This window comes from Sylvia atricapilla, chromosome 20 (genome assembly GCF_009819655.1).
Source record: "Sylvia atricapilla isolate bSylAtr1 chromosome 20, bSylAtr1.pri, whole genome shotgun sequence".
NCBI lineage: Eukaryota > Metazoa > Chordata > Aves > Passeriformes > Sylviidae > Sylvia > Sylvia atricapilla.
In genome coordinates, this window is record NC_089159.1 from 9,982,555 (window position 1) to 10,008,769 (window position 26,215).

At 59.0% G+C, this 26,215-nt stretch overlaps 1 protein-coding gene across 2 annotated transcripts; it reads right to left on the reverse strand.

Moving 5' to 3' along the window:
• Positions 1 to 33: 33 nt before the first annotated feature.
• HNF1B (HNF1 homeobox B) lies at positions 34 to 20,838 on the reverse strand. Of its 2 annotated transcripts, none has more exons than XM_066333549.1 (9): positions 20,424 to 20,838; positions 15,766 to 15,965; positions 14,223 to 14,487; positions 13,360 to 13,601; positions 6,434 to 6,594; positions 3,694 to 3,826; positions 3,415 to 3,606; positions 2,925 to 3,043; positions 34 to 677 (listed from the first exon to the last, which is right to left on the reverse strand). In XM_066333549.1, the coding sequence occupies exons 1-9, from the start codon at positions 20,759 to 20,761 to the stop codon at positions 657 to 659; spliced, it is 1,671 nt and encodes a 556-aa protein (XP_066189646.1). In that variant the 5' UTR covers positions 20,762 to 20,838; the 3' UTR covers positions 34 to 656. The 2 variants fall into 2 exon arrangements, with proteins under 2 accessions (XP_066189646.1, XP_066189647.1); XM_066333550.1 differs by having other exon boundaries at positions 14,223 to 14,409; positions 20,424 to 20,837.
• Positions 20,839 to 26,215: the final 5,377 nt, after the last annotated feature.

Here is a 26,215-nt window from a genome sequence, read left to right on the forward strand (position 1 = left end):
AAAAAAAGAGAAATACAAAAACCAAAACCATCCTCAGCTCTGACCTTTACCATAAAAAAAAAAAAAAAAAAAAGGAGAGAAAAAGAAGATAACCAATATATACAGATGGGGGAATTGCACTTAATTACAGTAGTTTACATCCATTGGACAAAATTTACTTCTTTTTTATATAAATCTCTATGTATAGGAGTGGGGAGGATGGAGCAGACTGTACCTCTATTTACAGTTTAATTGGCTCAGTTCAACAACACATGCAATTCCTCCCTCCAAACGCCAAGTAACAGACCCCGGTCCCTCTCAGTCCGCCGAGGGGAGGAGTACAACTTAGAACATGATCCATCTTCCCCTTCTGCCAGTTCCCAGCACAGCTCCTGCCTTGTTCCTCGGGAGAGCCTCTTGCAAGGCACAAATACTTCTCAGGAAAACCATCTCGGAAATACTGCGTGGAGGGAAGGAGAGGCAGGTCCCGGGTGGGCACGGCGGCTCCGGGCTCGGGAGGGCGGCGGGGAGCCTCGAGCCCCGGCTCCGTGTCGGGCTCCCGGCTGCTGGGCTCTGCTCCGGCAGGCGACTCCTGGGCTGTGAGCGCAGCTCGCCGGCGGGATGGTGTGGAAAATAAGATCCCGCTGCTATGTGCAAGAGCAGCGAGGTGTGGAGCATCACCAGGCTTGCAGGGGACACTGCGGAGGGAGAGGGAGAGCAGCGCAGTGAGCGGCGGGGAGCGAGGCAGGAGGAGGAGGAGGAGGAGGCAGCGTCACACAGCATTTGGAGGCATCACCTCCTGCACCGCTCCGTGACCTTGGTGTTGCCCTGCTCAGCCCCCAGCCCACCCCTGTGCGGGAGGCACTGGGAAAATACTTTCTTAGCCAGCTATTGCCACCCCCTCCCAAAAATAATGATACTAAAAAAGGTCCTGTTTGTGCCCAGGCTGTGCCACGCAGCCCAGGAGCAGCCAGGCTGAGCTGGGCTGGGGTGGGAGCAGTGCTCATCACTGTCCCCCAGCACGGCTCCCATCTCCAGGGACAGAGACAAGCAGCTCCCCCTGCCACATCCACCCCACTGCACAGGCTCCTTCTCCATCCCCGGGGTCCCTCCAGCCCCCGGTGGGCAGGGGCCAGGGGTGGGGGTGACCTTGTGGGCTGCAGCACACAGCAAACACGGTCAGGAGGAGATAAGGAGACGCCAGGAGCCTCCCGTGACATGTCATTAGGGACTGGCCGTGGCTATCAGGTGTTTGCCAACGTAATAAACATGGTGGCTCGGCCTCAAGCGTTGTCAAAGGAACGGGGAGGTATTTGCCCCTTCCAGGTCTAATAACAACATCTGATAAGAGAGCCACAGCAAGCGAGGGGACAGCTGGGGGGTGACCAGGGACCTCCCTCCAGCTCCAGCCCCCCTGCAGGACCCGAGGCAAAGTGTGGAGGAGCCAGGGCACAGCCCCCGGTAGCTCCAGTCAATGACAGAAACCCAAATCACCAAGAACGCTCAGGTATTTGAGCGATTTGGGTGGTGAGCAGCATTTCTGGGGCCCCCGTGCTGCGTCCGTCACACTTCATTCACCCCTGGCTAATGGAACTGCTGACCAGCAAGAAAGAAATCCATGGCCAGAGAGAAGTTTTTCCAGTTGTAGCTGGGGCATCGAATGGCTGGTAGGAAAAGAGCCCCTGGGGGCTGGCAGGGTTTGCTGATGGAGACGGGTCAGATCCTGCCCTGGTGTTTGCAGGACGTTTATCATGTATTTGGGGGTAATTGGGGGGATGGATGCCCACTCTCCCCAACAAGTGAAGGGTCCTGGCCCCATATTCCCCCCGTCCTGAGCTGGGACACCTCCTCCTGCTTTAATTAAAAGTACAAAACCGTGATGGAGGCAGCAAGCCCCAGCCCCGGCGGGCAGCGCTGCTCAGGGCAGGGGGATGGCGGGGCCCGGAGGCAGCGGGGATGGCCGGGCTCTGTGTCCCTGCCAGGGACATTTCCTGTGTCCCGGGGCTGCCGAGGCCAGCCCGGCATCAAAGGCAGGAGAGCTCCATTAATCAGGGCCAGTTCGGGCTGAGCGCACAGCAGATGGGCCGATAAAGCTGCACGGAGGAAATGGAGCTCGGAGGGGTGGCCGTGCCTGAATGGTCACCCTGAGACCTGCACACGGTGGGATCCCCGGGGGGTGGCCTTGCTGACCCCTTCCCAAGCGCCCCAAACTCCCCCACGTCTCCCCTTCGCAGCCCCTTCCATCAGCCTGGGCAAGGATCTCACAGCGATGCTGGGGGGGTCTCACAGCAATCCCACACTGTATTTACTCTGTGGTCATTGCAGACATTTTTTTCCTGTCCCCTGTCAAACCTCGGGAAGAAAGTTTATCTGAATGCAAGTTCAAGGCTCTCTCTTATTTATCTAGCGATCAATAAGGGCCACATATTTCCCACAGTCCCCAGAACTGGCTCTCAGAAAGGGGCTATTGTCTAAGGAAAACCTCACACACCTGATTTGAACCAGGATAAGTCCGGCCTTACACCTGCAGTGGGCAGATGATAAAGGTTTATGGGCTGGGGGAAGCTGGGGAGCCTTGGACTCCACTTGACTCTAACCAGGGTCGATCCCCCTGGGCACGGGCAGCAGAGCCTGCTTGGTTCCACCTTCTCAGCCCCAGCAGGATGCTCCCACTCTCATGGAGTTGCCCCATGGATGAGCAGGGCCTGGCTGGTACCACCAACGTTAGACAAAATCACCCAAATCCCCACCACGCCACCTGCAAGCAGGTGTTTTGGAAGGGGCTGGAATGTGGTTCCCATCCTCAGCTTCCCAATGAACAGAGCACAGCAGGACGGGCTCTCTGCTACTCCCACCTCCAGCCCCATATCCAGAGGGGGGAAAAGCTCCACTCCAGCTCCACACCCTCACCCCGTGCCCCCCGGCCACCTCTGTGGGGCCATTACCTGCTTACTGGATGACATGTTGGTGAGTGTGCTGATGCTGCTGGTGTCCGTCACCACCATGGCCGAGGGGAAGCGGGAGGTGTGGGAATACTGGGGAGGCTCCTGTTTGTGTGCGTACACTGCGGACAGGAGGGCACAGGTCAGGGAAAAGCCACCCCGGGCTGGGAACGGGCAGCAGGGAGACAGGGATGAGATCAAACAAGGCAAGGGAAGAACCCCCCACTCCCCTCCAAGGCACTGCATTCTCAGGCAGCAGCTCGCCCCCAAAAAGCTTGTGGGGACTGGACCAGAGGGATGGAGTGAGGGAAGGAAGGGATGAAGCAGGATGTGACCACCCTGCACCGCTGAGCATCCCATGGGCCGGGACCACGAGAGAGGGGCAGCTCCAAGGGGGCCAGCTTGGGCAGGGGAGAGCAGGGAGGGGAGCAGCAGCTGATTTCCCATCTGAATTCATTTCCGGGGCCCTCTGCAGCTCCTCGCTAGCCCTTACTGTGTGAGTTCTGCAGCTGGGTCACGGTGGCCATGAAGGGCTGCTGTGTCATGTGCCCAGGGGACTGCTGCATCAGCGGCTGCTGGTGTGGGCTGTGCAGCTGCTGGGAGAACTGCACCGGCTGCAGGGCTGCCAGGCTGCCAGCCACGCTGTTGATGACGGGGACACTCTGAGCCTGCGAGGTGTTCAGACCTGGGAGCAGGGAGAGAGCAGAGCCGGGATGTCAGTGCCGGGCAGTGTCACCTCCCTGTCACAGGGGGCAGCCCGGGGGACACTTACTCTGGGCGATGGCCATGACTCCCGAGAGCGGCGTCATGATGAGGTTCTGGGACTGCTGCGGGTTGTGGTGGGACAGGCTGTGGATGTTGGTCAGGGTGCTCACCGGGGGCAGCCCACCCCCTGACACCGAGATCTGCCGGGATATCACAACAGGCACCGTCAGAGCACAGCCCCCAGCCCTCTCCTCCACTTCCCAGGGACACCAGGGCATCAGCAGAGCCCCCTCCTCAGAGGGGAGCAGGCTGTGGTCCCACCGGGGACCCACCCCATACAGCCCCTACACCCCAGGTGCAGACTCTGACTGCAGCTCCTCAGCTTCGTGTTAATATACAGCAAAACAGCATTGGGAAAGACTCTGCTGGCACTGGCTTCCAGCTCCACTGGAGCATGGCACCGGAACAAGGCACATCCCAAGCCTTTGGTGTTTTGTACCCCAAGTCCAAGCTCCAGCCCACGGGGACAGCTGAGGGCTTTTGACACTCATTAACTTCTAACCATCATGCTTTCAGGGGAAAGTGGGACCTATAAACTCAGGAAAGTGAAGAAGAATGACAGAAAGCAGGTTAAAAGGGCCTCGTGGTGATGATCTTAGTCACCAATCTGGCAGGATACTGGTGAGACAGGGCGGGTGTGCACAGCCAGAGCCAGTGCCCAGGGTTTCAGGCCAAAGTTTAGGGATCAGACAAAGGCACTTGGCATGTGCTGAGAGGACTGGAGCTGGTCCCCAGGACACGTAAATGCCTTATTTCTTTAATTGCTGCACCTTCCCCTAATCCCTGCCGTTGGTCCTCTTGCACTGAGTGACCTCAATCCCAACTCAGAGCCATCCCCGCAGCCCTTCAGGTGACATTTCTGGACACCAGTTCCGAGCACCTTGTTTATTTTGCACATGTGAGCTGGAGATAGCAATTGAAACAAATCCATCAATAAATTCCAAAGCCCGGGAGTGACTCACATTTCCTGATCCGGTATTTTCCACTTTCAAAGTCCCTTCAAGGCCGGGTTACACCACACTCGGCTGCACAAGTCAAACAGCTCCCGGCAAGCACACGCCGCTCGCCTGCAGCCCCGGCTCCTCTCACAGGGTGTTTAGCCCCAGAGCACTGCACCTGCATTGTGCATGACTGGAAAAGACCCTCCAGGCACTGCACCCTCAGGGCAGACCCTCTGGCACTAACAGAGCTGAGGCAAACACCGGAGCACGAAAGAGTGAGCCACAAGAGATTTCTGGAGCCTCAGTAAAACTCTTTCCTGAAAGATGCAGCAACTTCCTTGGCAGCTCCTTGTTTCATGTGGGGCATTAAAGGCACATGTTTACTTACTAGAAACCACAGCCTACAGCATATTTCTATTAAATCACCTGCAAGCACCAGCTAGCCCTGCCTGGAGATCAGAGATAAGCTGGCAGAGCCGCCATCCCCACGGCGCTGGGCACTTGGGGAGAACTCAGCAGGGCTTTTCTGCTGCACTTTACCAAGGGGCTTTTACCAGTTTAATCTGCTCCTTTCCCTTCTCCCGTGCTGCCCAGCCCCTTCCAGGGGTCTCTGCCCTGGTCCCAGGAGCTGGCAGGGGGTGCTGGCATTGCCAGCTCCTCGGGGACCCCCACCCTGGGCATGTGCTGCTGCTGCCACCACCTTTATCCCTGACTCATTTTATGGCTTCAGGCTGAGCATTATGAGGTTCAACACACCCCTGAGGCGATCTGGGCATGCTGAGGCAGAGGGACTGGGCTGGGGGAGCTGGGGTGTCACTCTGCAATGTCCCCTTGGCTTGGTAGAGGATATTTGGCTTTGCAGGGTGAGTGCCAGAGCCCGAGGGGCTGCACAGAGACCCTCTCCAGCCAGGAGAAAGGCACAATGGAATGGTGCCATAGCTGAGGGAGGGGACAGAGAGCCCTCCATGGCCACTCAGCCTTGCCAGGAGACCGATGGCCCGGGAGCGACAACCCTCTGAAAATGGAAGTGAAAACCGGGGCAGAACCGGCTTGGCCCCGTCACCCAGTGCCATGTTTGACTTTCGATTTCAGCAGGAAAAAACTCCCGGAAAAGCAGCAGCTGCAGGCAAACCTCTGCCAGCCCGCTCCAGGGACGGGCTGTGCTCTGCTATCACATCCCATCCCATCCTGGTCTGAGCTCCTGTACCCCCTCCTTGTCTTGCTCCTTCACCCGCTCCTCCAGGGCCTTGACACCAGGAAGGGGTGTCCCGAGTGCTCGGGCCCTGCAGCAGCAGCGTGGGGACATGTCCAGCACCGCAGGGACGCTGATGTCCCATCTCCACTTCTGCCACGCTGATGTTGGCAGCTCTGCCCAGCAAAGCCCCAAGGACACGGCACAGGGGAGAGGCAGGAGCTGTGGGGCCAGAGCCAGCACGAGCAGCTTCAATCCTGAGTGATGCCCGGGATAAGAAGGTCTCTGCTCGCAGGGAAAGCTCTTCCCAAACTTGGGAGGGTTCAGGGGAAAAAGTAATGAATGAGTATTTTATCGATACCATGTCATGGGCAGGGGAAAGCAAACAGTGATCCACCCAGTGGATCAATGAACCCCTGGGCTCTGCCAGATCCATCTGGGAAAACACTCCGTGTCCCACCGGGGGCGGTGGGGACAGTGGCACTCGGCTCCCCCACAATGCCCCATTGTTCAGCCCGGGCCGCGTGTGAAACCCGGGGAAAGCGTGTTTGCTCTGCCCGCTGAGCCCTCTTATCTTATCAGCGCCGCCGCCACAATGGGCCAGGTGTACTCACCATTTTTCCTTCGGGAGAGAGCAAACCGTGGCCCGGGTCCAGGCTGGCCGGGGAGACCTGCTGCAGGACAGCCTGGCTGGTGGTGACCATGGCACCGCTGCCGTGGTGGCTGATGGCCCCCGAGGACGCCGCCTCGCCGCTGGCCTGGCTGTACCTCACCCCTGCAAAACACCACCGAGCCTTGGCATCACCCACGGCCACCAGAGAGGGCTGCCAGGGTCCTGCAGACCCCCTCGGGACCCCCCAGCCCTCCCGCAGTGTGTGGCACAAGGATGCAGATGTGCAGGAGATCCTAAATGACGCCTATGAATGACACAGAGGGATGGGAGCACTGGAAAGTGTGTCCCCTCCTGCTGTACCACTTCCCAGCTGGTCCCCTGGAATTACAGGGAGGAGTTGATGGCTGGAGTTGCAATCCCACACTGTCCAGTGCCACGGGGGGCAAAGGGAGCCCCACCCAGGCCGACAGCCCCAAAGCCACCTGCACCCCTCGTGTTTCCATTGGCACGGTTCACACCCACCCTGCAAATTCCTGCCCTGCCTCTTGGGATCCTGCCCCATCAGGAGTGACCCTGCAGCCTCCATCTCACCCCTGTGAGGTTCTCCCTGCTCCCCGCAGCCCCCAGCCATCCCGAGGTGCCCAGCTCCAGGGATCTCACTGTTTCCTCAGGTCCTTCTGCATCAGATTCCCTCTCAACACCTCTCCACAAGTGTATGATTAACAGCAGCAAGGCAGAGGGACCAGCCACACAACAGCCCCCCAGAGCAGACCCCAGCCTTCCAGTGCCCTGGAGGGAAATCGGGCCCCAGCACAGGTCCTCTATATAAATATATTTAATTTGGCTGAAGCACCCCACCCTGATAACCATATGATCAGCCATGTGTCATGGAAAGGCATCTACAGATCACAAATAATTAACTGAGGAAAAGCCATGGGAAACAAAAGTGTCTTTTACGGGCCTGCCTTGACAGCTAGGGCGAAAAGCCATTTATTAGGAGGAGTCCAGCCCTGTGCTCACAGCCAGAGTTACTGAACTGCTCTGGGATAGAAGAGGTGCACGATGGACAGACAAACCATGGTTTATTCCTGGGGAAAAACCCCCGTGGTGGCAAAGCCCACCCTGCCAGCCACCATGAGTGACCCCTGGCCACCGCACAAGGACACTGGAGACAGCTCCTCAAATGGCCATCACAGGGGACATTCAGCCTGGCTGGTTCCATAAAGGATGCTCTAAAGGCTACTCTAAAATTAATCTCTGAACCAAGGAAAAGCAGGTAAATAATAACTGGAGTCCAGGAGCTTCCCACCAGCTCCAGAACCATCTGCCCATGCACAGACCTGCTCACAGCCCTCCACCAAAACCACAACACAGTGACTCCGCAGTCGCCGCCGGAGTTTTCCCCATCAGCTGGTTAAACACGACCCGCAGATAGGAATCTCCTCGCCATGTCTGGGCCCTGATGATTTCCCAGCAAACCCCTTTATCCCTGATAATAAAAGAATGTCCTCTGGCAGGTGGATATTTGGCGGCCCGAGTGGCCGTCCCTGCCGTGACCAGGGTAAACATTACTCAACCCGGGCACTGTCACACACATTCCTCCCGCGGCCCCAGCACAGGGTGCTTCACTCCGGGCCGGGATCCCGGCGCTGCTGAAACAATGGGAGAGGAGATAAAATAAAGCCTTTTCTTCTGGGCGTGATCTGAGAGATAGACTGGAGCGCAGACGGCTCCTCTCGCAAAAGGAAATCAGCGTTTCTGCTGTCTTCAAGCTCTTCTGGGCTCAGTAAGAACAACAACAAAAAAAAGTCCATTTCAAATGCAAAATCACGCCCTATCCAGCTGAGGGGGTGGTAGCTCATGAGCCAAGCCACTCAAAGCCGTGAAGTCGGCTTTAAAAGACACAAGAGGTTAAATGCTGATTTTCAAGCTCTTCCTTGCAACCCCAAGGACAAGACTTTGATTGTTTGAGGAACAATAACCAGCGCCGAGATTCCCAGATAGGCTGGGGACTGAGATTTTGGGTCTCCAGATAAAACCACTGAAGACTCAGTGTCTTGATGAAGAGTCTTGATGAAGATTAGCTCTCCCCAGGAGAGCCAGGCTGGGCTCTGGGGCTGGGTCCACTCTCCAGCCCCACCAAGGACCCTGCCCAGAAGCCTCTTGCTGGGCAGGGAGAATCCTTCTGCCAGGGCTTCTATTAGGAAGCATCTATCCTCACTGGGCTCTCCCCATTCCCACAACGGGAGGAGTGTTATTAATTATGTGTCCCCAGGGCTGGGTTGGATTTGGGCAGATCATTAATATCAGGGAGCCACTACAAGGCATTATTGCTGTTGTCACTGCTGTGACACAGGGAGCTCTCTGGTGATGGGGGTGCCTTTCCTCTGAGCTCCCCAGGCCTCCTCCAAGCCCTGAACCCTGGGATCCAGCCTTCCCCTGGCAGCACAAGCTCTGGGAGCTCCCCCCAGAGCCGGGGTGAATCCATGGGCAGAGCTGCTTGCACCAGCACTGAAGGATTCCCCCTGGGACGAGCTGGGGGCTCTGGCATGCAGGGTTTATGAGCTGGGCTCAGACAGCCATCAGAGCCCAACACAACGGTTCTCCTGCTGCTCTCCTGTGCCCCCACAGCTGGAAGCAGCCCTTGTGCAAAGGGATTTATTCCCCCTCAGTCTGCTCCTCAGGAGAGGAGCCTGGATGGGGATCACCAGGAATGGGTCTGGCCGTGGAGCCTTCCCTCCTCAAGGCTTTTTTTTTTTTTTTTTTTTTTTTAACTGGAACTACAGCCATAATATAAAAGTCTGTTTATGGGATGGGCCATTGTGTGGCCCCTGAGCTGCACAGCCTGTGAAATGTTTTACTGCTTTCCCCTGCCCCAGACGAGCTGCAGGGTCGGGCTCCCATAGCCTTAACCCTGTTCCAGCCAATGGATGGGGACAGCAGTGTGACAGTCCCCAGGGCAAGAGGCTCCTGTGCAGCCACAGACAGCCCCAGCACCTCCTGACTCCTCTGGGCTGCCACACTCATCCTCCTGACTCGGCTTTTGGGGCTAGTGCAGGGAGTTTAGGGCAAGGATCTGTCTCTTTATCACTTTCATCACAGCCTGGTGCCATTTTCTCAGAACACACCAGTCCCCTGCTTTTGGCAGGCACCAGCAGCAAAGCAGTTTGGTTCTGCTTCGCTTTAAGTCATGTTTGATATTAATAAATTGTATTTAAAAAAAAAAAAACCCTCATTGTACTTTTAACTGTCTTTTCCATGCAAAGGGAGCCCTGCTGCCACCATGCCCCAACCTCCAGGGTCTGCCCCTTCCCCCAGCTCTAGGCTGTACCTCTGCCCAGACCTTCACCAATGTCCTGCACATCACCAGCAATGCCAAACCCCAAAAGAGACCCCAAAAATTCACTGGTGATGGCAGGGATTCAGCTCTGGCTCTGTCTGACGCCCCAGGACGCAGCCACTGGCGTGGACCAGGGTGTGAAAGTGGGGTGAGAAAAGCAAAGTGTAATTTCTGGGGTCATGCTGGACTCAGTGATGCTTCACCCACTGACACCCTGGACAGCCAGGTCACTGAAGGGACAATTTCACCCTCCCAATATCCAGATCCAGGCAGCACCGAGGGCAGCTCTGATTTTTCGGGCTGCCACTCAAATTGTCCCTAAAGTGTTAATCTTGCTCAGTTACAGAGGTGCATAGTTTATATCCATTATAAACCCGTTTATGGGGACTAGACCCTCCCATTTCGCTGCTGTCATAAAGTTCTAATTACCCCCATAAAAGAGGGAAAAGCTCCTAACAGAGCACTGTACCCACCGAGCCCCACAATGCGCCCGACAGTAAAATATTACAACTGCTGGCACCGGGTCCCAGCCAGAACCAGCACCCCAAGAAACACCAGGAAGGATCCAGGTATAAACCAGGGTATCCCCAGAGCGAGGGTTTGCTGATGGGATCTCCTCTGAAAGGAAAGTTAAAGCACTTCAATTGCCCTTTGGGTTTTAGGAAGAATCTCCAGGGGTGGCACTGGGTTATTTTTATGTTTATCTCCATGTATAGAGATATCTAAATGTGTGTGTATATATATATATATAAAAGTAATGTCTTTTAATATATATATGTATATACACCTATATATGTATGTAAATGTGATTGCTTTGATATTGTTCTGCTACTCTGATGTTTGCAGAGCAGGGAGGGATGGATGGAGGGATGGATAGAGGGAGGGATGGATGGAGGGATGGATGGATGGATGGATGGATGGATGGAGAGATGGAGGGATGGAGGGATGGATGGATGGATGGATGGAGGGAGGGATGGATGGATGGATGGATGGAGAGATGGAGGGATGGATGGATGGATGGAGGGATGGAGGGATGGAGGGATGGATGGAGGGATGGAGGGATGGATGGAGGGATGGATGAAGAGATGGAGGGATGACACCCTGACCCCCAAGGGTGTGGAGCCCCCCAGGACAGGCTGGAGGTGATTCCTTGGGGCTGGGGCTCTGCAGGGTGGGCAGCCTTTTGTATGCAGGGCGGGCTCAGGGGGGTGAGTGGTTCTTCCCCTAATCTCATCAATGCCCCAATTGTCTTCGGGGCTCTTGAAGATAAAAATGGCATAAGCCAGAGTCTACAGCATGGCACCGAGATAAAGCCCCGAGTGAGTGACCTTCAAATCAAACAGGGAACCAAGATTGCTGATAAAACCCAGAGTAAGGGAAAAGTCCAGCCTCGGAGAGGAGCCTCCGAGATAGAAAGGCTTTAAGTATTTACCTCCAAATAGTTAAAAACTACAGCTCCAGGCTTGACAGATGGGTCCCCAAGCAGAGGCCGGAGGATGTTTGACTTTTACAGCTCTCCTCCCTGCCCCGCTGTCATTCTGCCCTTTTGCAAGACCCCATTGATGTCCCAGGGAGAGGCCACCCCTCTTTGTCCACGGGCACGGGAGAGGTTTGCAGCTGCCCCACAGCTCCAGCCCCATGGTTTCCTGCCGGGGATGTCACAGGGGCTGGGCAGGGCAGGGGCACTGTCCCTCCCAGGGCTGTCATTAAGCTGTTAAGGCATTGAGTGGCCCAGACGCCGCCACACCGGGGCAAGGACAGTTCAAATCCCAGCATGGACAGCCACAACGGGGTCAGCCAGGCAGCGGGGCCAGCGCTGAATGTGTCCCACTGGGAGGGGATCCCCAGATATATCTCCTGGAGGAGGCTCCAGCACTGATGGATCCGGCGGTGTTTTGGGAGCTGGAAGCCTCTTAGACCCAGCTTGGTCCAAGCACCCTGAAGTAAACCACAGCTGAGCTCCACCCCTGCCTGCTGCCCCCAAAATCAGCCTTAAGACCCCACAGTGTCCCCCTTGCTATGCCCATCTCCTCCTCCTCGGGATGGACACAAGCACCAAGAAATTCCCGCAGCCAATTCCTCCTCCTGACCCCTCCGGAGGGGCTCCTGTCCGCAGCCATCACTCCTGCCCTGCTCAAAAGCCCCTCGGGATGGGCTGTCAGCGGCCCTATAGCCACGGCCGGCCCCTGCTGCCACCGCTCCCACGGCAAAATAAAGGTTGGGGCTTAAGGGCCCTCCAGCCCCAAGATAAATGCCCGCGGTTACAGTAATTGCTGTCCCCTAATAGAAGAACACAAAGGCTCTCGGGGGGTGCCCCATGTGCGCTGGCAAGCCGGGGGCACATCAAAGGCAGCGGGGTTCGTTCAAAGCCCCGGCTTAATTGTCAATTAAGCATGCACGGGGGGGACAACGCCGTGACAATGCGGGGCTGCATGCTGGTGGGGCATTGTAAAGCCCGCCGCGACACCGAAAACAGCTGATTCTGCTGACAATGTGCTTGTAGGGCACCTTGTAAGCAATCAGCCGGTGACAGCAGGGCAAACGTCCTCCCTTGTCCCCGCCATTGTGCGGGGCATTCCTGGGGCAGGGTCACATTTTGGTCACCGCTGGCCGGTCCCCGGGATGCTGCCGGAGCTTCCCAGGGGGATGGGATGTGGGATGTGGCCCCGCACATCGCCGGGTACCCCTCGGGGCGCTGCCAACACCGTGTCACTCGTGTCCCCAAGCACCTTGCCCTTCCCGCGGGGACTCTCCGGGCTCGGGTTCCTTTTGATTTGCCTTTGTAACGAGCTGGGTGTGGGTTACGAGCCAGGCACGGTCATTTCCAGGAGGTGGCTGGTTCCAGCCTCCCCGGCCGGGCTGTGCCAGTGCCGGGGCTGTGTCCGAGGGGACGTGGGGCAGTGGGGACACATTTCCCCACCACCGCCCCCCTGTCCCGCCCGCCGGGGGCTGCAGAGGGCAGGTAAGGGACAATGAGGATTGTTCTCCCAGCAATGCCTCTCTGATGCGCTGCCCCTTCCCCACGGCGTTTTCTCCCACTTCAGTGCCCCAGGAGCGCTCTGCTCTGCTCTGCCCAGTCCTGGGGGTGAGTCTGCAGCCCCCAGCAGCTTTTTTCTTCATTCACTTCCCTCCACTCTGTGATGGGGATGGTGCAGAGTCCTGCACCCAGCCCGGGCTATCTCCAGCCCTGCAGCAAGGGCAGGACGTGCTGCCACACCTTCCCCGGGGTATTGCCTGTGCACCCCCAGACCACTGCTCCCCACGGGCTACATCCCACGGATTGGCACTGGCACAACACGGCAGCACGGGGCAGCTCCTCCTGCCCCGCTGGGCACAGCCTCTCCCTGCCCAGCCGAGCCCACACGGAACTCCCGTGAGCCAAACCAGCCAAGCAAACACTGATTTGTCCTCAGCACGACGGAAATCCAGCCCTCCCCATGTGGCCATAACACCGCAGCGACAGCACGTGCTCCCCTCCATCACCACCCCTCCCCGAGCCCAGGCTGAGCATCCTCTCCCTGCAAACACACACACACACACAGAGCACCTCAAAACTCTGCCACCACCCCCCAAAAACGAGGCCTCACCTGGCATTTTGCTGGGCGGGGAGGCGCTGGGCTGGTTGTGGTGAGGGGAGCCGTGGGACAGCAGCAGGTTCATGCTGTGTGGGGGCTGGCCAGAGCTGTATGCATCCATGGCCAGTTTCTGGCGGAACGCCTCCTCCTTGCGCCGGTTGGCAAACCAGTTGTACACACGGACCTCTGTCACCAGGTTGGAGCCCAGGCCGTGAGCCTTGGAGGGGGACACTCCTCGCTGCAGACACTCGGCCCTGCCAGTGCAAGGGGACACATTGGAGCAGGGCTGCTGCTGGGGGGGCAGGCAGGGGGCCTCGGGATGCAGCAAATCTGGGGGGAGTTTCGGTCCTTCCTGCAAGCCCACCCGCTCTCTGACTACAGCCACGCTGTAAAGGCCATCCCTGCTCCCTCTGATGTTGCTGGAATGCTGCAGCATCCCTGTGCTACTCCTGTTGCATCCGTATTGCATCCCTGTAATCATCCCTGTAATTACCCATGGATCACCCCTGGATCATTCCTGTATCATCCTTGTAATCATCCCTGGATCATCCCTGTGATACCCCTGTAGTACCCCTGCTGCATCCCTGTATCATCACTGTAATCATCTCTGTATCATCTCTGTATCATCCCTGTATCATCCCTGTATCATCCCTGTATCATTCATGGATCATCCCTGTACCATCCCCATCCCAGCCCTGCCCAAGCATGGAGTTCCCTCTGGCCCAACCATCACTCAGAGGGGGAAATGATGGCAAGCAGAGGCCTGGCAGCTCGGCAAAGCTGTGCCCTGAGCCGGGAGCCAGGGTGCTGAGCCGGGAGCACGGCATCTCCCGCAGCTTTGGGAAGGCAGGCTGAGGCTGTGGGGCAGCTGTTACCTGTTGCATTCCTCCACCAGAGTCTCCCTCTCCTCCTTGCTGGGGTTCTTCTGGCGCTCGTAGGCTTGGTACAAGATTTGCTGGGAGGCCGGCCCCCACTTGAACCGATTGCGCCGCATCTTCTTGCTGGGCGTTTCAGAGCAGGCGTCGTCGAGCTGGGCAGCCCCCTGGTTCTGCTGATTGAACTCTGGAAAGAGAAACAGCAGCTGATCCTGACTGCCTTTGTCTGTCATATTTCCACAACCCTGGACTGTCTGGTTGAACTCTGAAAGAGAAAGGAGCAGACGTGAGCTGGCCTGTAGCCGCCGCTCGGAGTCACTGTCCCGCGCCGAGGTGTCCCCCCGTGTCCCCTCCCGCAGCACCCCGAGCCCACGGCGGGCTTTGGAGCCAGCCAGGTGCCACCCATGCCGGGAAGGGGCCAGCCCGCTGCCATCCACCCCTGTTTAATGGGGAGGCATGTGCAGGGCATGCCTATGGCCATGCATATTCATGGCCAGGGCTCCTGCCAGCCCGCGCTCGTTTGGGGAGGATTTTTCCAAGCCGGGAGCTGGGCACGATGACTGCAAAGCCCCCCGAGAGGGTGCCCCCTCTGTGCTCAGCCACAGCTCCCCTCCCACCGCCCTCCCAGCCCGGTGGGACGCCAGCCCCGTGCCCGGGGCGGGCAGCACCAGAGGTGACCTTCGGCGGCCGCCCCAGCCCCGGCGCTTGTCACCGCGGCAGTAAAGGGAGATTAATGGGAGGGTTTTATTATTCTCAGTTTTGCAGGGGAATTCTCCCTCTTTTTATAATGGCTTTTCCCCCCTCCCCGCCCCGTGACGGGAGGGGGGAAACACAGGGCAAGGCTGGAGCAGGCTCTGTTTGCTCTAACATCTCAAGGTGTGTTTTCAGAGCGATGGTATTTGGTGCTAAACCCTTTTCTGCACTTCCCGTCTGCTGGATATTGCATCCTTTTGGAGGAGGGAGGCAGAGCCCTTTCCTGGGGAGGGTCAGTGCCACTCGAGGCTGCTTTGAGAGCTACGGGACAGATCCCAGGGCAGGGAAGAGTGGGAGAGGGGCACAAAGGAATAGTCTGTGTGCTTGGTCAAAATAATCCGCATTTTAAACAGCGCAGACTGCCCCAAACCCTGCTACAGACAGCCGCAATTCAGGAGTTTCTAATTTTCTCTATCTCTCTCCATTTTTTGAGCTTAGTTGAAAAAAAAATGAGCAGCCTGAAAAATAACAAGGAAAAGGGGCAAAGGTGGGAAAGGCACCTAATTGTAAGCCATCATTAATTGCTTTGCCAGATCTAACAAATACAAATACACAGAAATTCAGCCGTGTGGACGAGCAGGGGGCCAAGAGGGGTTCTCACCCAGTTTTCCTGCACCTTAAATTCATTTTACTTGGAAAACTGTTTTGGGGAGATGCTAGATCTGGGGGCAGTGCTGGTAGCCAGGGGCAGGACAGGGACACAGGGACACAGGGACACAGGGACACAGGGACACAGGGACACAGGGACACAGGGACCCCCCTCTCCCCCTCCATTCCCACAGGTACTTACGGCGGAGGATCTCCCGCTGCTTGCGGACGTACCACGTGTACAGGGCAGCTCTCTTCTGGGTCTTCATGGGGGTGCCCTTGTTGAGGTGCTGGGAGAGGTGGGACTGGTTGAGGCCCGTGACATCCACCACCTCCCTCTGCGGGATGTTGTGCTGCTGCATGTACCCCTTGATCATCTTCGCTGCCCGCCACGGGTCCTCGCTGAGGGCAGGGAAACCAAGGGTTAATATCTGCTGCCAGGGAAAAGCCCCCAGCATTTGCTTCTTCCCATAATGGCAAACTTTCATAACTATGATTATTATTATTATTATTAATAATATTAATATTAATATTGTAGGAATAATAATAATCCCACCCCAGGGCTGGCGGGATGGAGGCTCACACCCACCCTGGGGTTTGCCAGCCAGACTGTTCCCCCAGGCAGGCAGAAGCAGAGAGGATCCCAGTGTCCTGATGGGACACACCGAGGTCTCATTAGTGCCAGCAAAGCTCCTCCAGATCCTCCACGGGGAAGCACAGCCCGTCCATGAGCTGCTGCCGTGACGTTCAGCGCGATCTCTCCCGTGAAGATACGCACACACCTGGATGGGCATGGGGAGCCCATCCTGGTCTCTCAGTGAAGAAAGAGAAGTGCTGGAGATGCTTTTCCTGGCCCTGCTCACGGGTGCAGCACCTGCTCTGTGCCCCGTGTCCCCGGGATTGCCACTGGCTGGCAGGGACCCCTGCACAGCCACCAAACCCAACCGCCGCGCTTGTTGTGCGGCTTCTTCCTTCCATTCCCACAGGGATAACGATCTAAAAATCTCAATATCCCCTTAAAAGGGACCCTATTCCCTCGCCCTACAGCTGTGCACCGACCACAGGTGAATGTGGTTGAGAAGCCAAGGTCAAACCAGGCACACAAACCCCAACGAGTCCCTAAGGCAAAACCGAAACCAAACCCCCTAAAATTTTGAGTCGTTCCTGATTATTATTAAACACTTGAATTTGGCTCCTGTAGGATCCAGGTGTAAATGACTCTTCTCTAAATCACACTACTTTACCGTCCCTGGAGTAGCTGATACTGATTTAGGGTCTGCTGATTAGGGTCTTTTTATTTTCAAACAAATAAAATTACAGCTGAAAATCCAAATGCTGTCCGTGGTCTTTAGCTCTATCGAATGCCCAGTGTGACAGCAGAGGAACAGGCCAACACATCTGTGTTATATCCAAGACCTCAGGGTGTATTCTGGGCTAAAAGGGAACACTTTCAGCACTGAAAAACCGGTGTGAGCCCAGAGCTGGTCACAGTCCTGCACTCAAATAATGCGATACCCCAACGCCGTGCCTGGAACCACCCTCTGCCTGCTTTCCCAATTCATTACTTATTTTGGATCCTTCAACTTGTCAAGTGGAGGGGAAAAAAAAAAAAAAAAAAAAAAAAAAAAAATGCCCAACAAGTAAATTTCTTACTTTTTTTTCCTGGCCGCAGCTTGAAAACAAAGCTGGTTGGATCCATGGCAAAAGTACCGGAGCAGAGCCAAGCAAGGCTTTGTCACACCCCGGGAAGGAGCCACGGAGCCTTGCTGGAGTCTCTGAGCTTGTGCCCAACCTCCAGGCAGGGGAACCCCGCTGGTTGTGGGGGGTCCTTCCCATGGGAGGGCTCCCGGGAGAAGGTGGGAAGCAAAGGAGAAGGATGTGGAGGAAATGTCCTTCCCAGCGGCACCGGGCAAAGCCGCGGCCGCGCCGGAGCCGAGGGGCTCGGGCAGAGCTTTGGGCACAAGCAGCTCATGTCACCCAACTGATCCCACTAATCACTGATTAATAACAAGTTAATGAAACAGAGCTCATTATCATTTCTAAGAGCGGTCTGGTTCACACCCCAGCCCAGGACAGCGCTTTCTCAGAGTGAAACCGTGAGCCAGAGCATTGGAAAATGTCAAATGAGGGCTCTGGGGTTACAGATGAGATTTTGGAACTCAAATAAAATTTGGCAACGTTTTGGCTGGAAAAACATCTGTGAATCAGCAAAAAAAACCCTCCAGAATTTCCCTCAATTTAATTATTTTTTAAAAGTCTTCACCTTGACATTTCCAATGTGTTTCACACTTACACTTTCAAAACAATTATTCAGCTCTTAATTTCTGAGCAGTGATTTTTTCCTTTACAAATCAACTTGACCGTATTCAAAAGGGTTAAACAACCTGAAACCAAACCCAAACATTTTGTTTCATGTTAAACAAAATGTTTGGACTTGACCCAAAAAGAAACGTTTGAGTGTTTGTTTGGCCCCTTTTTTTTTTGCTTTCTTTTTTGGTAACCTAAAAAGCCAGAGAGGAAAACCTTTTGAGTCAACACCAGCCCTTTTTCTTTGATTCTGTCACCAAAATGAAATAAAACAAACATTAATTGTCTAATCTTCGACAGGATTTTACTTACAAACAAAACCAAAACCACGAGCCAACGCAGGAGTGCTTTTTAATACTGGGAAACCAGTTTATAGCCCTGGCTCCACGATCCTTCTCCACCAAAATCATGGAAAGGTGTTTTTCTCGCACAAAATTAGCCCCACAAAGCCTGGCTGCCAATGCTGCCCGAAAAAGAGCCATTTCCCCATTCAGCCTCACACACAGGTTCCTCTCCCCAGGGATCCCCAGACCAGCTCACCCATTTTGTCAGCCTCAAAACCAGGTAAATACACTCCACATCCTCGGAGAAATATGCCAAGAATTTATAGAGATGGATTATAAGCCCAGCTCCCTGCAGAAACGACATCGTGGTCAGCATCTCCCTGCACAGCAGGGAACCAGCTCTGCCTGCACTCCCCACACACATTTCGGGGTGGCTTTGCCGGGTCCCCAGGGCTGGTGGCTTTCCCGAAGTCCCCAGCCCAGGGGATGGCATCTGGGTGCTCCTGGGATTTATTACTGGCCTGAGCGAGGTGTGGGTGAGCCCTGGCAGGTGGCATGGGGCAGGGAGGGAGCTATGGGGTGTCTGTCCCAGAGCTGGGCTCTCCGTGCCCACGGTGAACCCACGGGGACACGGCACCCACGGGTGGGCAGCAGAGCCCAGACCACGCTCCTGGAGTGCTGCGGGGCTGAGCAACCCCAAGGATGTGGGAATTGCCCGGGAGTGACAGCAGGGAATGTGGGAATAGCCCGGGTCGGGACACTGGGAGAGGAGGGGCTCAGCCCCCAGGCACGGCGGCACTCGGTGTCTCCCTGCCCGCTCCCTCTCCAAGTACAAAGGCCTCTCTCAGAGCAAACACGAGCTCTTTGCAAAGGCTCCTCAGGGACATGTGCCCGCTCTTGTTTGCACCCAAGGCAAACTTTGCACAGAAACACCTGTGGCAGCACCGTGATCCCGGGGCTCAGCCCGCTCAGCGCCCCCGGCCACCAAAAGGGCACCCCGGGGAGGGATGTGGCCAGCACGGAGGGGACAGGTGGGAGCACCCCGGGGTGCAGGGCTCCGTGCCAAGCAGGAGGGCTGGGAACCCCCCGGGAGGGGCCCGCGGTGGATCCCCCCAGGCACGGAGCCCCTTGGGCACCCGAAAGGTCCCAACCTGGGCACACACTGGTGACACCGCCCTGTCCCCAAAGGGCACCGTCTGCCCTGCCGCTGCCGGGGCAGGACTGCAGCGCGCCGCTGGCGAGATCGCGGCGTGTCGGGGGAAGAGCCGGGGCTGTCCCCGGGCTCCGCAGGCTGGCAGAGGGCACGGGCACACACGGGCACACGCGGGGACACGCGGGGACACCCGGGCACACGCGGGCACACCCGGGCACACGCGGGCACACCCGGCACACATGGGCACACCCGGGCACACACGGGCACACACGGGCACACGCGGGCACACACAGGGACACCTGGGGCCGCGCTCCGGGTATCGCCACCGGCACCGGCACGGCAGCTCCCAGCGGGGCACGCACGGACCGACCCCGAGGTGTCCCCGCCGCACTCGGGGTGTCCCCGCGGGGCTCCCACCTGCTCCCACCGGCGCCGCGGCCGCGGCAGCTCCGGAGCGGGGTCGGTGCCGCCCGCGCCCCCCGGGCCGGGGCAGCGCTGCCCGCCGAGCCCGGGGCTGCCCCGCTGGGCCAAGGCCGGCCCGGCTCGGTTCGGAGCGGAGCCGCATCTCGGGATGGGCCGGAGCGGAGCCGCCGCCGTCGGGGCTTCCCTTCCTCCCGGCCCGCTCCCGGTCCGCTTTACAACCCGGGCAATGAGTAACCCTCCGGCCCGATCGCCCTGATCGCGGCCCTTTGTGTATCTTTCTGTTGATGATTTATAGAAATAAATTAATAACGCCCCGGGCTCCACGTGGTGCGGTTTATGTTTGAGCCGCCGGCGCGAAGGGACGGAGCCGGCGGCCGGTCCGAGTCCCCACGGCCCCGCCGCCACCGGAGACGGGGACAGCCCCGACGGGGCGGGGGGGACACGGCCGAGGGCTCCGGCTTCCCCCGGCCCGCTGCCCTCACCGCGGGGCCCCCGTCAGCGCCGGGCAAGGGAGTCCCGGGAGCCGCCAGCGGGTGGGACACACGGAGCACGGAGCGCCGGCAGTGAGCGCGGGGCGGGCAGGGAGCGCCGGGAGCGCTCACCGGGCTCCGCACCCCGGGAACGAGCCCCCGGGCAGCGCCGGGCTCGGGGCCGTCGGAGCGAGCGCCTGCGGGCGGACCCCGGTGCCGGTACCTGATCATCCTCTCCACCTCCGCCCGCTGCTCCACGGCCTCCTCCGTGTTGAGCGACTGCAGCTCGCGGAGGATCTGCGGCGTGTCAAAGTCGTCGCCGTCCTCGGAGCCCTCGTCGCCCGAGAGCTTGCCCTTGCCGTGCCCGTTGGCCAGCGGCGGCAGCGCGGCCCTGCCGTCGGGGGGCCCGCCGGGAGACAGCGGGAGGCTCTCCAGCTTGACGCCGAAGCCGGCGGCGGGCACCATGTCCTCCAGGGCGCGGATCAGCCCTTCCTTGGTGGCCCCGGAGCTGAGCAGGGCGCCCAGCAGCTCCCGTTGCAGGGCGCTCAGCTGGGACACCATCCTCCTCCCGGGGCCGCGGCGCGCCCGCCGCTCGCCTCCCTCCTCCCCGCTCCGCCCCGGCCGCGGCTGCTGCGGGCCGCGGGCCGCGCTCTACCGAGCCATGACCGCCACCATAAGGCATTATACCTTATGCAAATCAGCGCCAAGGCCTCTCCTCCGGCCCCCGCCCCGGCCCGGCACGGCTCGGGCCGGCCCTTAGCGCCCGCCGGGGCGGACTTTGCCTCGCGGCCGCCGGGAGGCCCCGGGGGAGCGGCGGGGGCGGCGGCGGGCGGGACGGCGGCTCCCAGCGCCCCGGACGCGGCCGCCGTCGGGGGGTCCCCGTGCCCGTGGCACCCCGAGGAGGGAACGCTTCCCTTTGCCCAAGCTCGCCGGGGCCAAGAGAAGACCCCCGTGGGCTCGGCTCCTCCGGGCGCTGTGCCCGCGCTGGAAGGGAGCCAAGGGGAGAATTCCCTCCGCGTCTAACCGGGGAGAGTTCTCCCCTCGGTGTGTCCTCTGAGGTGTGGGGTCCTGCTGCCCGAGCCCCGGCGCAGAGCAGGAACAGGCTGTGCGGGTCCAGGGGAGCACCCCCAGGACGGGGGTCACCAGTGGGGGTCGTGGCCTCCGCTGTGGGGCAGCTCTAGGGACAGGCTCACTGCCATTTAGCTGTGCAGGACATGGAAGGACACCTGGTTAGCAAAGAGGACACGGCGGGGACAGGGGTCACAGGGGACACGAAGCTCCCATTGACCCTTGGCAGCAGTCAGGGCTGGGAGCAGGGAACAGCTTTGGGAAGGAGCAGAGGAAGAGATCCAGGCTGTGCCCTGGGATCTGAACAAAACCTGCTTTTCCTATTGCTGTGAATGCACCAAGTCCCAAAGATCAACAAATTCGCTTAAAGCAGGCACAAGACTCGAGGCAGCACCACACCCAGAGCACGGCACAGATGGGCCTGGGACCCTTCAGGGCAAGGCAGGTCTGAAATCTCCGCTCGTCACTGTCCAGTTGCCCAAAGCTCTTCCAGTTCCTGCTGCTCCTGGCTGAATGGCAGCCCCGGCAAAGGCCAACAGCTTTAAACCCAGCGCTCCCAGCCCAGAGTCAGACTTTTCCAGAGCACCCAGAGTTACCTGCCCATCTCAAACACACAGAAAATCCTGCCAGCCACCAGCACCCACGGCAGACCCCAAATGCAGCCCCAGAGCTCCTCAGGAGCTCAGCTGCTGGTCCCTGACAGCGCTGGCCCTGGATCCCCTCTCGGTTAAACACCCTGGGGAGCTGGTGGCAGTTTGGGTTCCTGCAGAGGCAGGCAGAGGGAAGGAAAAGGCCCGTGGCTGGGCAGGGAACAGCCTGTGCCCGCCGGCGGGAGCAGGTGTTGGGAGCTGCACGGGCTGAACAGGCTGAACTGTCCATAAAACCATTCCTGCTGCATGGAACAGGAGCAGCTCGGGGCCAGGATGGCAGCACAGCACCCTCAGAGCCCCGCTGGCCTTTGGGGGACGGGCCAGAGGCACGGGCAGGGGTGGGACAGTGGGGATCAGGCACCCAAAGGGAGCTGGAAACCTCTCCATGTGTGGGCAGGGAGGATGTGCACGAGCACACGATGGCCACACAGGGTTTGTCCTGGGCACACGGCGGCCTGAGCACGCCCTAGAGAAGAGAGGGCTGGAAAATCCCAAAGAGCCCCTTTCTGGCTCCCAGCTTGGAGCCCTCGGCCCAGCCAAGCAAATCCCCAGCTCTGGTCCCGGGTGCTGAGGCTGCACAGGGAGGGGACAGCAGCTCCCTCACAGCCAGCACTGTGTGAATCCTCTGGGTGAGGGGCTCCCCAGCCCTGCTGTGCCCTGCACCCCAAGGTCTCTAGGGAGCAGGGACCAGGTTGCAGTGAGCGTCCCCCTGTGCCCAGCTCTCCCACCTCTGAGGGTGGCACATGCCCTGCACCCACAGCTACCCTCATCCTTCACACCACAGCAGCTCCCCGGTCACCCCAAAATTCTCCAGATCCCAGGTGACGGAAGAGACACCAAACCCCTCACCCGTGGGGGCTGAGGGACCTCTGCCACCCCCGAGCACCCACTCAGTGCCACCAGGACGTGTGTGACACCCGCCGTGCCCCCCGGGCTGGGCTGCCACCGCTGCCCCTTCCCAGGCTCCTGCTCGGGGCGGTTTGGGGGAGGCTCTGCAGGTGCCGGGGGAGAGCAGGAGCCGGGCTGAGCGCCCAGACCCCCCGGCACGGGCTGGGACACCCCCACCCTGAGCCGGCCTGGGAACAGCCTGGCTCCTGTTCCCAGAAGATCCCCTTTCCCTTTCAAGTGGGCTGCTGAGCTTTGACTTGGTCTTTGCACAGGCTTCATGGCATCGCATGATAATAATGTTCTGTCACAGTGGGTGCCCTGGACCTTGTCCTGTTTCCACACATTTGGAACCACCTGGCTAATGAAGTGGATATCGTTTTCTGGTCCATCTCTCTCACCCCACTGCTCTTCCCCCTTGTTCCACGCCCCGCTCCTCCGAGCGATGTCAGGAGCCTCGGTGCCTTTTCCCATCGTTGTCCGGCACAGCTCATTAACTCCTCTCAGCAGAGGAGCGTGGTCATTACGGCTCGGGGGGCCCGTGGGTGCCCCGCGGGGCTGGGAGCACATAGTTTCCCAGCCCCAGCCCGGCGGGAGCATCAGCCCGAGCTTTCAGCGGGAGGTGACTGCGGCTGGGAATGCAGGGCGGCTGCACCGGGGATTTTTTTTTTTCTTTTTTTTTTTTTTTTTTTTTTTTCTTTTTTTTTTTTTTTTGTTTGGATCTGAGCATGCTCTGCTCTGCCCCTCAACCCTCCGAAGCCACCTGGTTCGCAGCCAGCCCGCATTGGCCGGCAGCTCTCGGGGCTGGAACCTGCCGCTCCCCATCACCTCAGAGGCTCCGGGGACCAAAGCAGCGGCTCGTCCCTTCACGGCGGCCACAGGGAGGGAATCAGCATCCTCCTGATGGCATCCGCCTGCTCCAGACAGCCCCTTCCCCATGGCCACATCCTCCTCGTCCATCAGCACGGAGGGGCCAGCAGCGTCTGCCCTGGGCCAGGAGGCACCTTGCCACGGGTGCCAGGGCAGGGGCAGCCACGGGCACAGCCCCGGGCACGGGGGACTTTGCTCCTGGCACTGCCTCTGGCACAGGAGCCGGTGCCAGGGCACCCGCTGTCCCGGCCGGTGCCCAGCTCCCAGCAGAGTGGGGACACGGCTCTGGTGGGACTTTTCCTGCGGCCGCCAGGGCGGGCACAGCGCCGGGGGATTTCTGATTTCTGCCACGGGCGCGTTTACGCATTTCGTATCTGCCTCTCATTTTTTTCCTTACAGTTTCATTTAACGCCTGAGCGCGTGCAGACACCGCCTCTGACCTCGCGGGCAGTGGGCAAGAGAGTTCCCACCAAAAACAGGCCCATTAAACCCCCTCGCGGAGATTTTTTTTTTTTTTTTCTCCTCTGCCCCCACTTGCGCTGAGATTTTCGCATTCCCTGCCTGCCTCCGCCTCCCCCACACCGAGGTGATGTAATGTTTTGAAGGCTTCTCCCATCCCCACCTTTATTAAATATGACCCGCGGTTGATCCCCGCGCGGGGCGAAGGGAAGCTGTGGTTTCGGGAGGGATCAGACATGAAAGGCAGAGCTGCCCGCCCCGCCCGGGGCTGCCGAGGCAGGGCCCTCTCACCCCAGCACCCCGAGAGTCACAGCCTCCAACACCGCACAGGTGCCACTTCCACCCTCCGGGGAAGTCAGGCCTGTTGGCACTTTTGTTTAGGATGCAAACTCCCTTTTTGCCTGTCTTCTCCCTCCCAGATGGAGGACAGAGCCTCGGCTCTCCCTCGGCAGAGGCTCGGTGGTAGGGTGCCCCATCTCTGGGCTGAGCCCTGCTGTCCCTGTCCCCTGCAGTCCCCAGCGCAGAGACCCCAGCGACATCCTCCACGTGTCCCATCACGGGCTGTGCTGCACAACCCACTCAGCTCCCAGGGAAGGGACGTGTCCAAGCTGTCACCAAGGTACAGAGGGAGGCTTTGGTGTGGAAATCCTCTTCCACCTGTGTGCTCCCTGCTCCAAGCACCAACACGAACCTGGGCATCATCCTGGAAGAGATGGGCTCAGGAATGGACTGAAGGGTGTGGATTTATCCCTGTCTGGTGTCCACCACGTCTGGTCCCACCCCACAGGAGCACTCTGGCTGCGGTGTCAGCACCAGGGACAATGGTCGTGTTGCCCCTCCAGCCGTGTGGGTGCACCGATGCTGGGGACATGCATCACCCTGGGGACATCATCACCCCAGTGCCCTAACCCAGAGCCCCGCAGGTCCACCTGGCACAGGGGGAGGAGAGCAGACAGGGGCTGGGACTGGCACATGGGGGGACAGGAGGCACCCAGGACGTGCAGGGACAGGGCGCAGGGTGGGCAGGAGGACACCCGGCAGCAGTGTTTGTCTGTCATGCTGATAATTAATGTTGCTCCCCTACACTTTGCAAATAACTCGCGACTCTCTTTGTCTGGTGATAAATGGCCCCTTTGAAGTTCTCCTTTCTCAAAAGCAAAGCAAAGAAACACTTTCATAATCCGTCTTCACCTCCCGTCCTGTGCCGAGGCTGCGCTGCTCTGGGGGGCACAGGGGGCCGGGTGGCCCCTCACCCGCAGGTGGGACCCTTCTGGGGCTGCTTGGTGTCCCTTTACTCTGCCAGGGGACAGGCAGTGGGGGTCAGGACAGCCTCAGCTCGTCCCCTGCCCATGGCCATGACAATGTGTCCTTCTGCACCGGTGGCTTTCCCATCCCCTTCCCTCCCCAGCAGTATGGCCCCACTCCGGATCCCCCCAAAACCCCAGACCCCTCATTTTCAGAGCCTCGAGGCTTCCCTCAGCCTGCCCAGGCGCTGAGCTGGAGGGGAGGGCAGGAGCTGGGGAGCCGTGGGGTGCAGGGACCCACTGCAGGGGGGTTTGGGGCCGCAGGGGTGCGGACGTGACCCAGCAGCCTCCGTGAGCCACACACACGTCCCCCCGCAGCTCCAGCTCACACTCAGGTTCTGCTTGGCTGCCACAGCAAAACAAGTTCTGCTGGGCTATAAAAAGGCGCTGGAAGCGGGGCAGGCCGGGAGAGCGGGCGGAATCCATGCCAGAGCTCTTGCAGGTTGTCACTGGCTTACGTGTCAGGGCAAACAATGCTATCTGCCCGTGGGATCGCGGCACAAGGAACACCACAACAGCGGCCCAAACCCCAAACACGGGGTCACGGGGCAGGCAGCGGGTCCCCGAGCAGAGCTGGGCCACCCCGTGCCCACAGGGACTGTCCCATGCCTGGCTGTGCCCGGGGCTGGGGTGGCACTGGCCCAGTGGCTCCTCCCGTTGCCCCCCGGTGCTGGTGCCAGGCAGGGTGGCCCCGCTGGTGTCCCCACAGGGACAGGCATTGCACGGATGCCATTCTGCTTTGCCGAGCGTCCTCTGACTCTTTATTAATTTTAAGACAA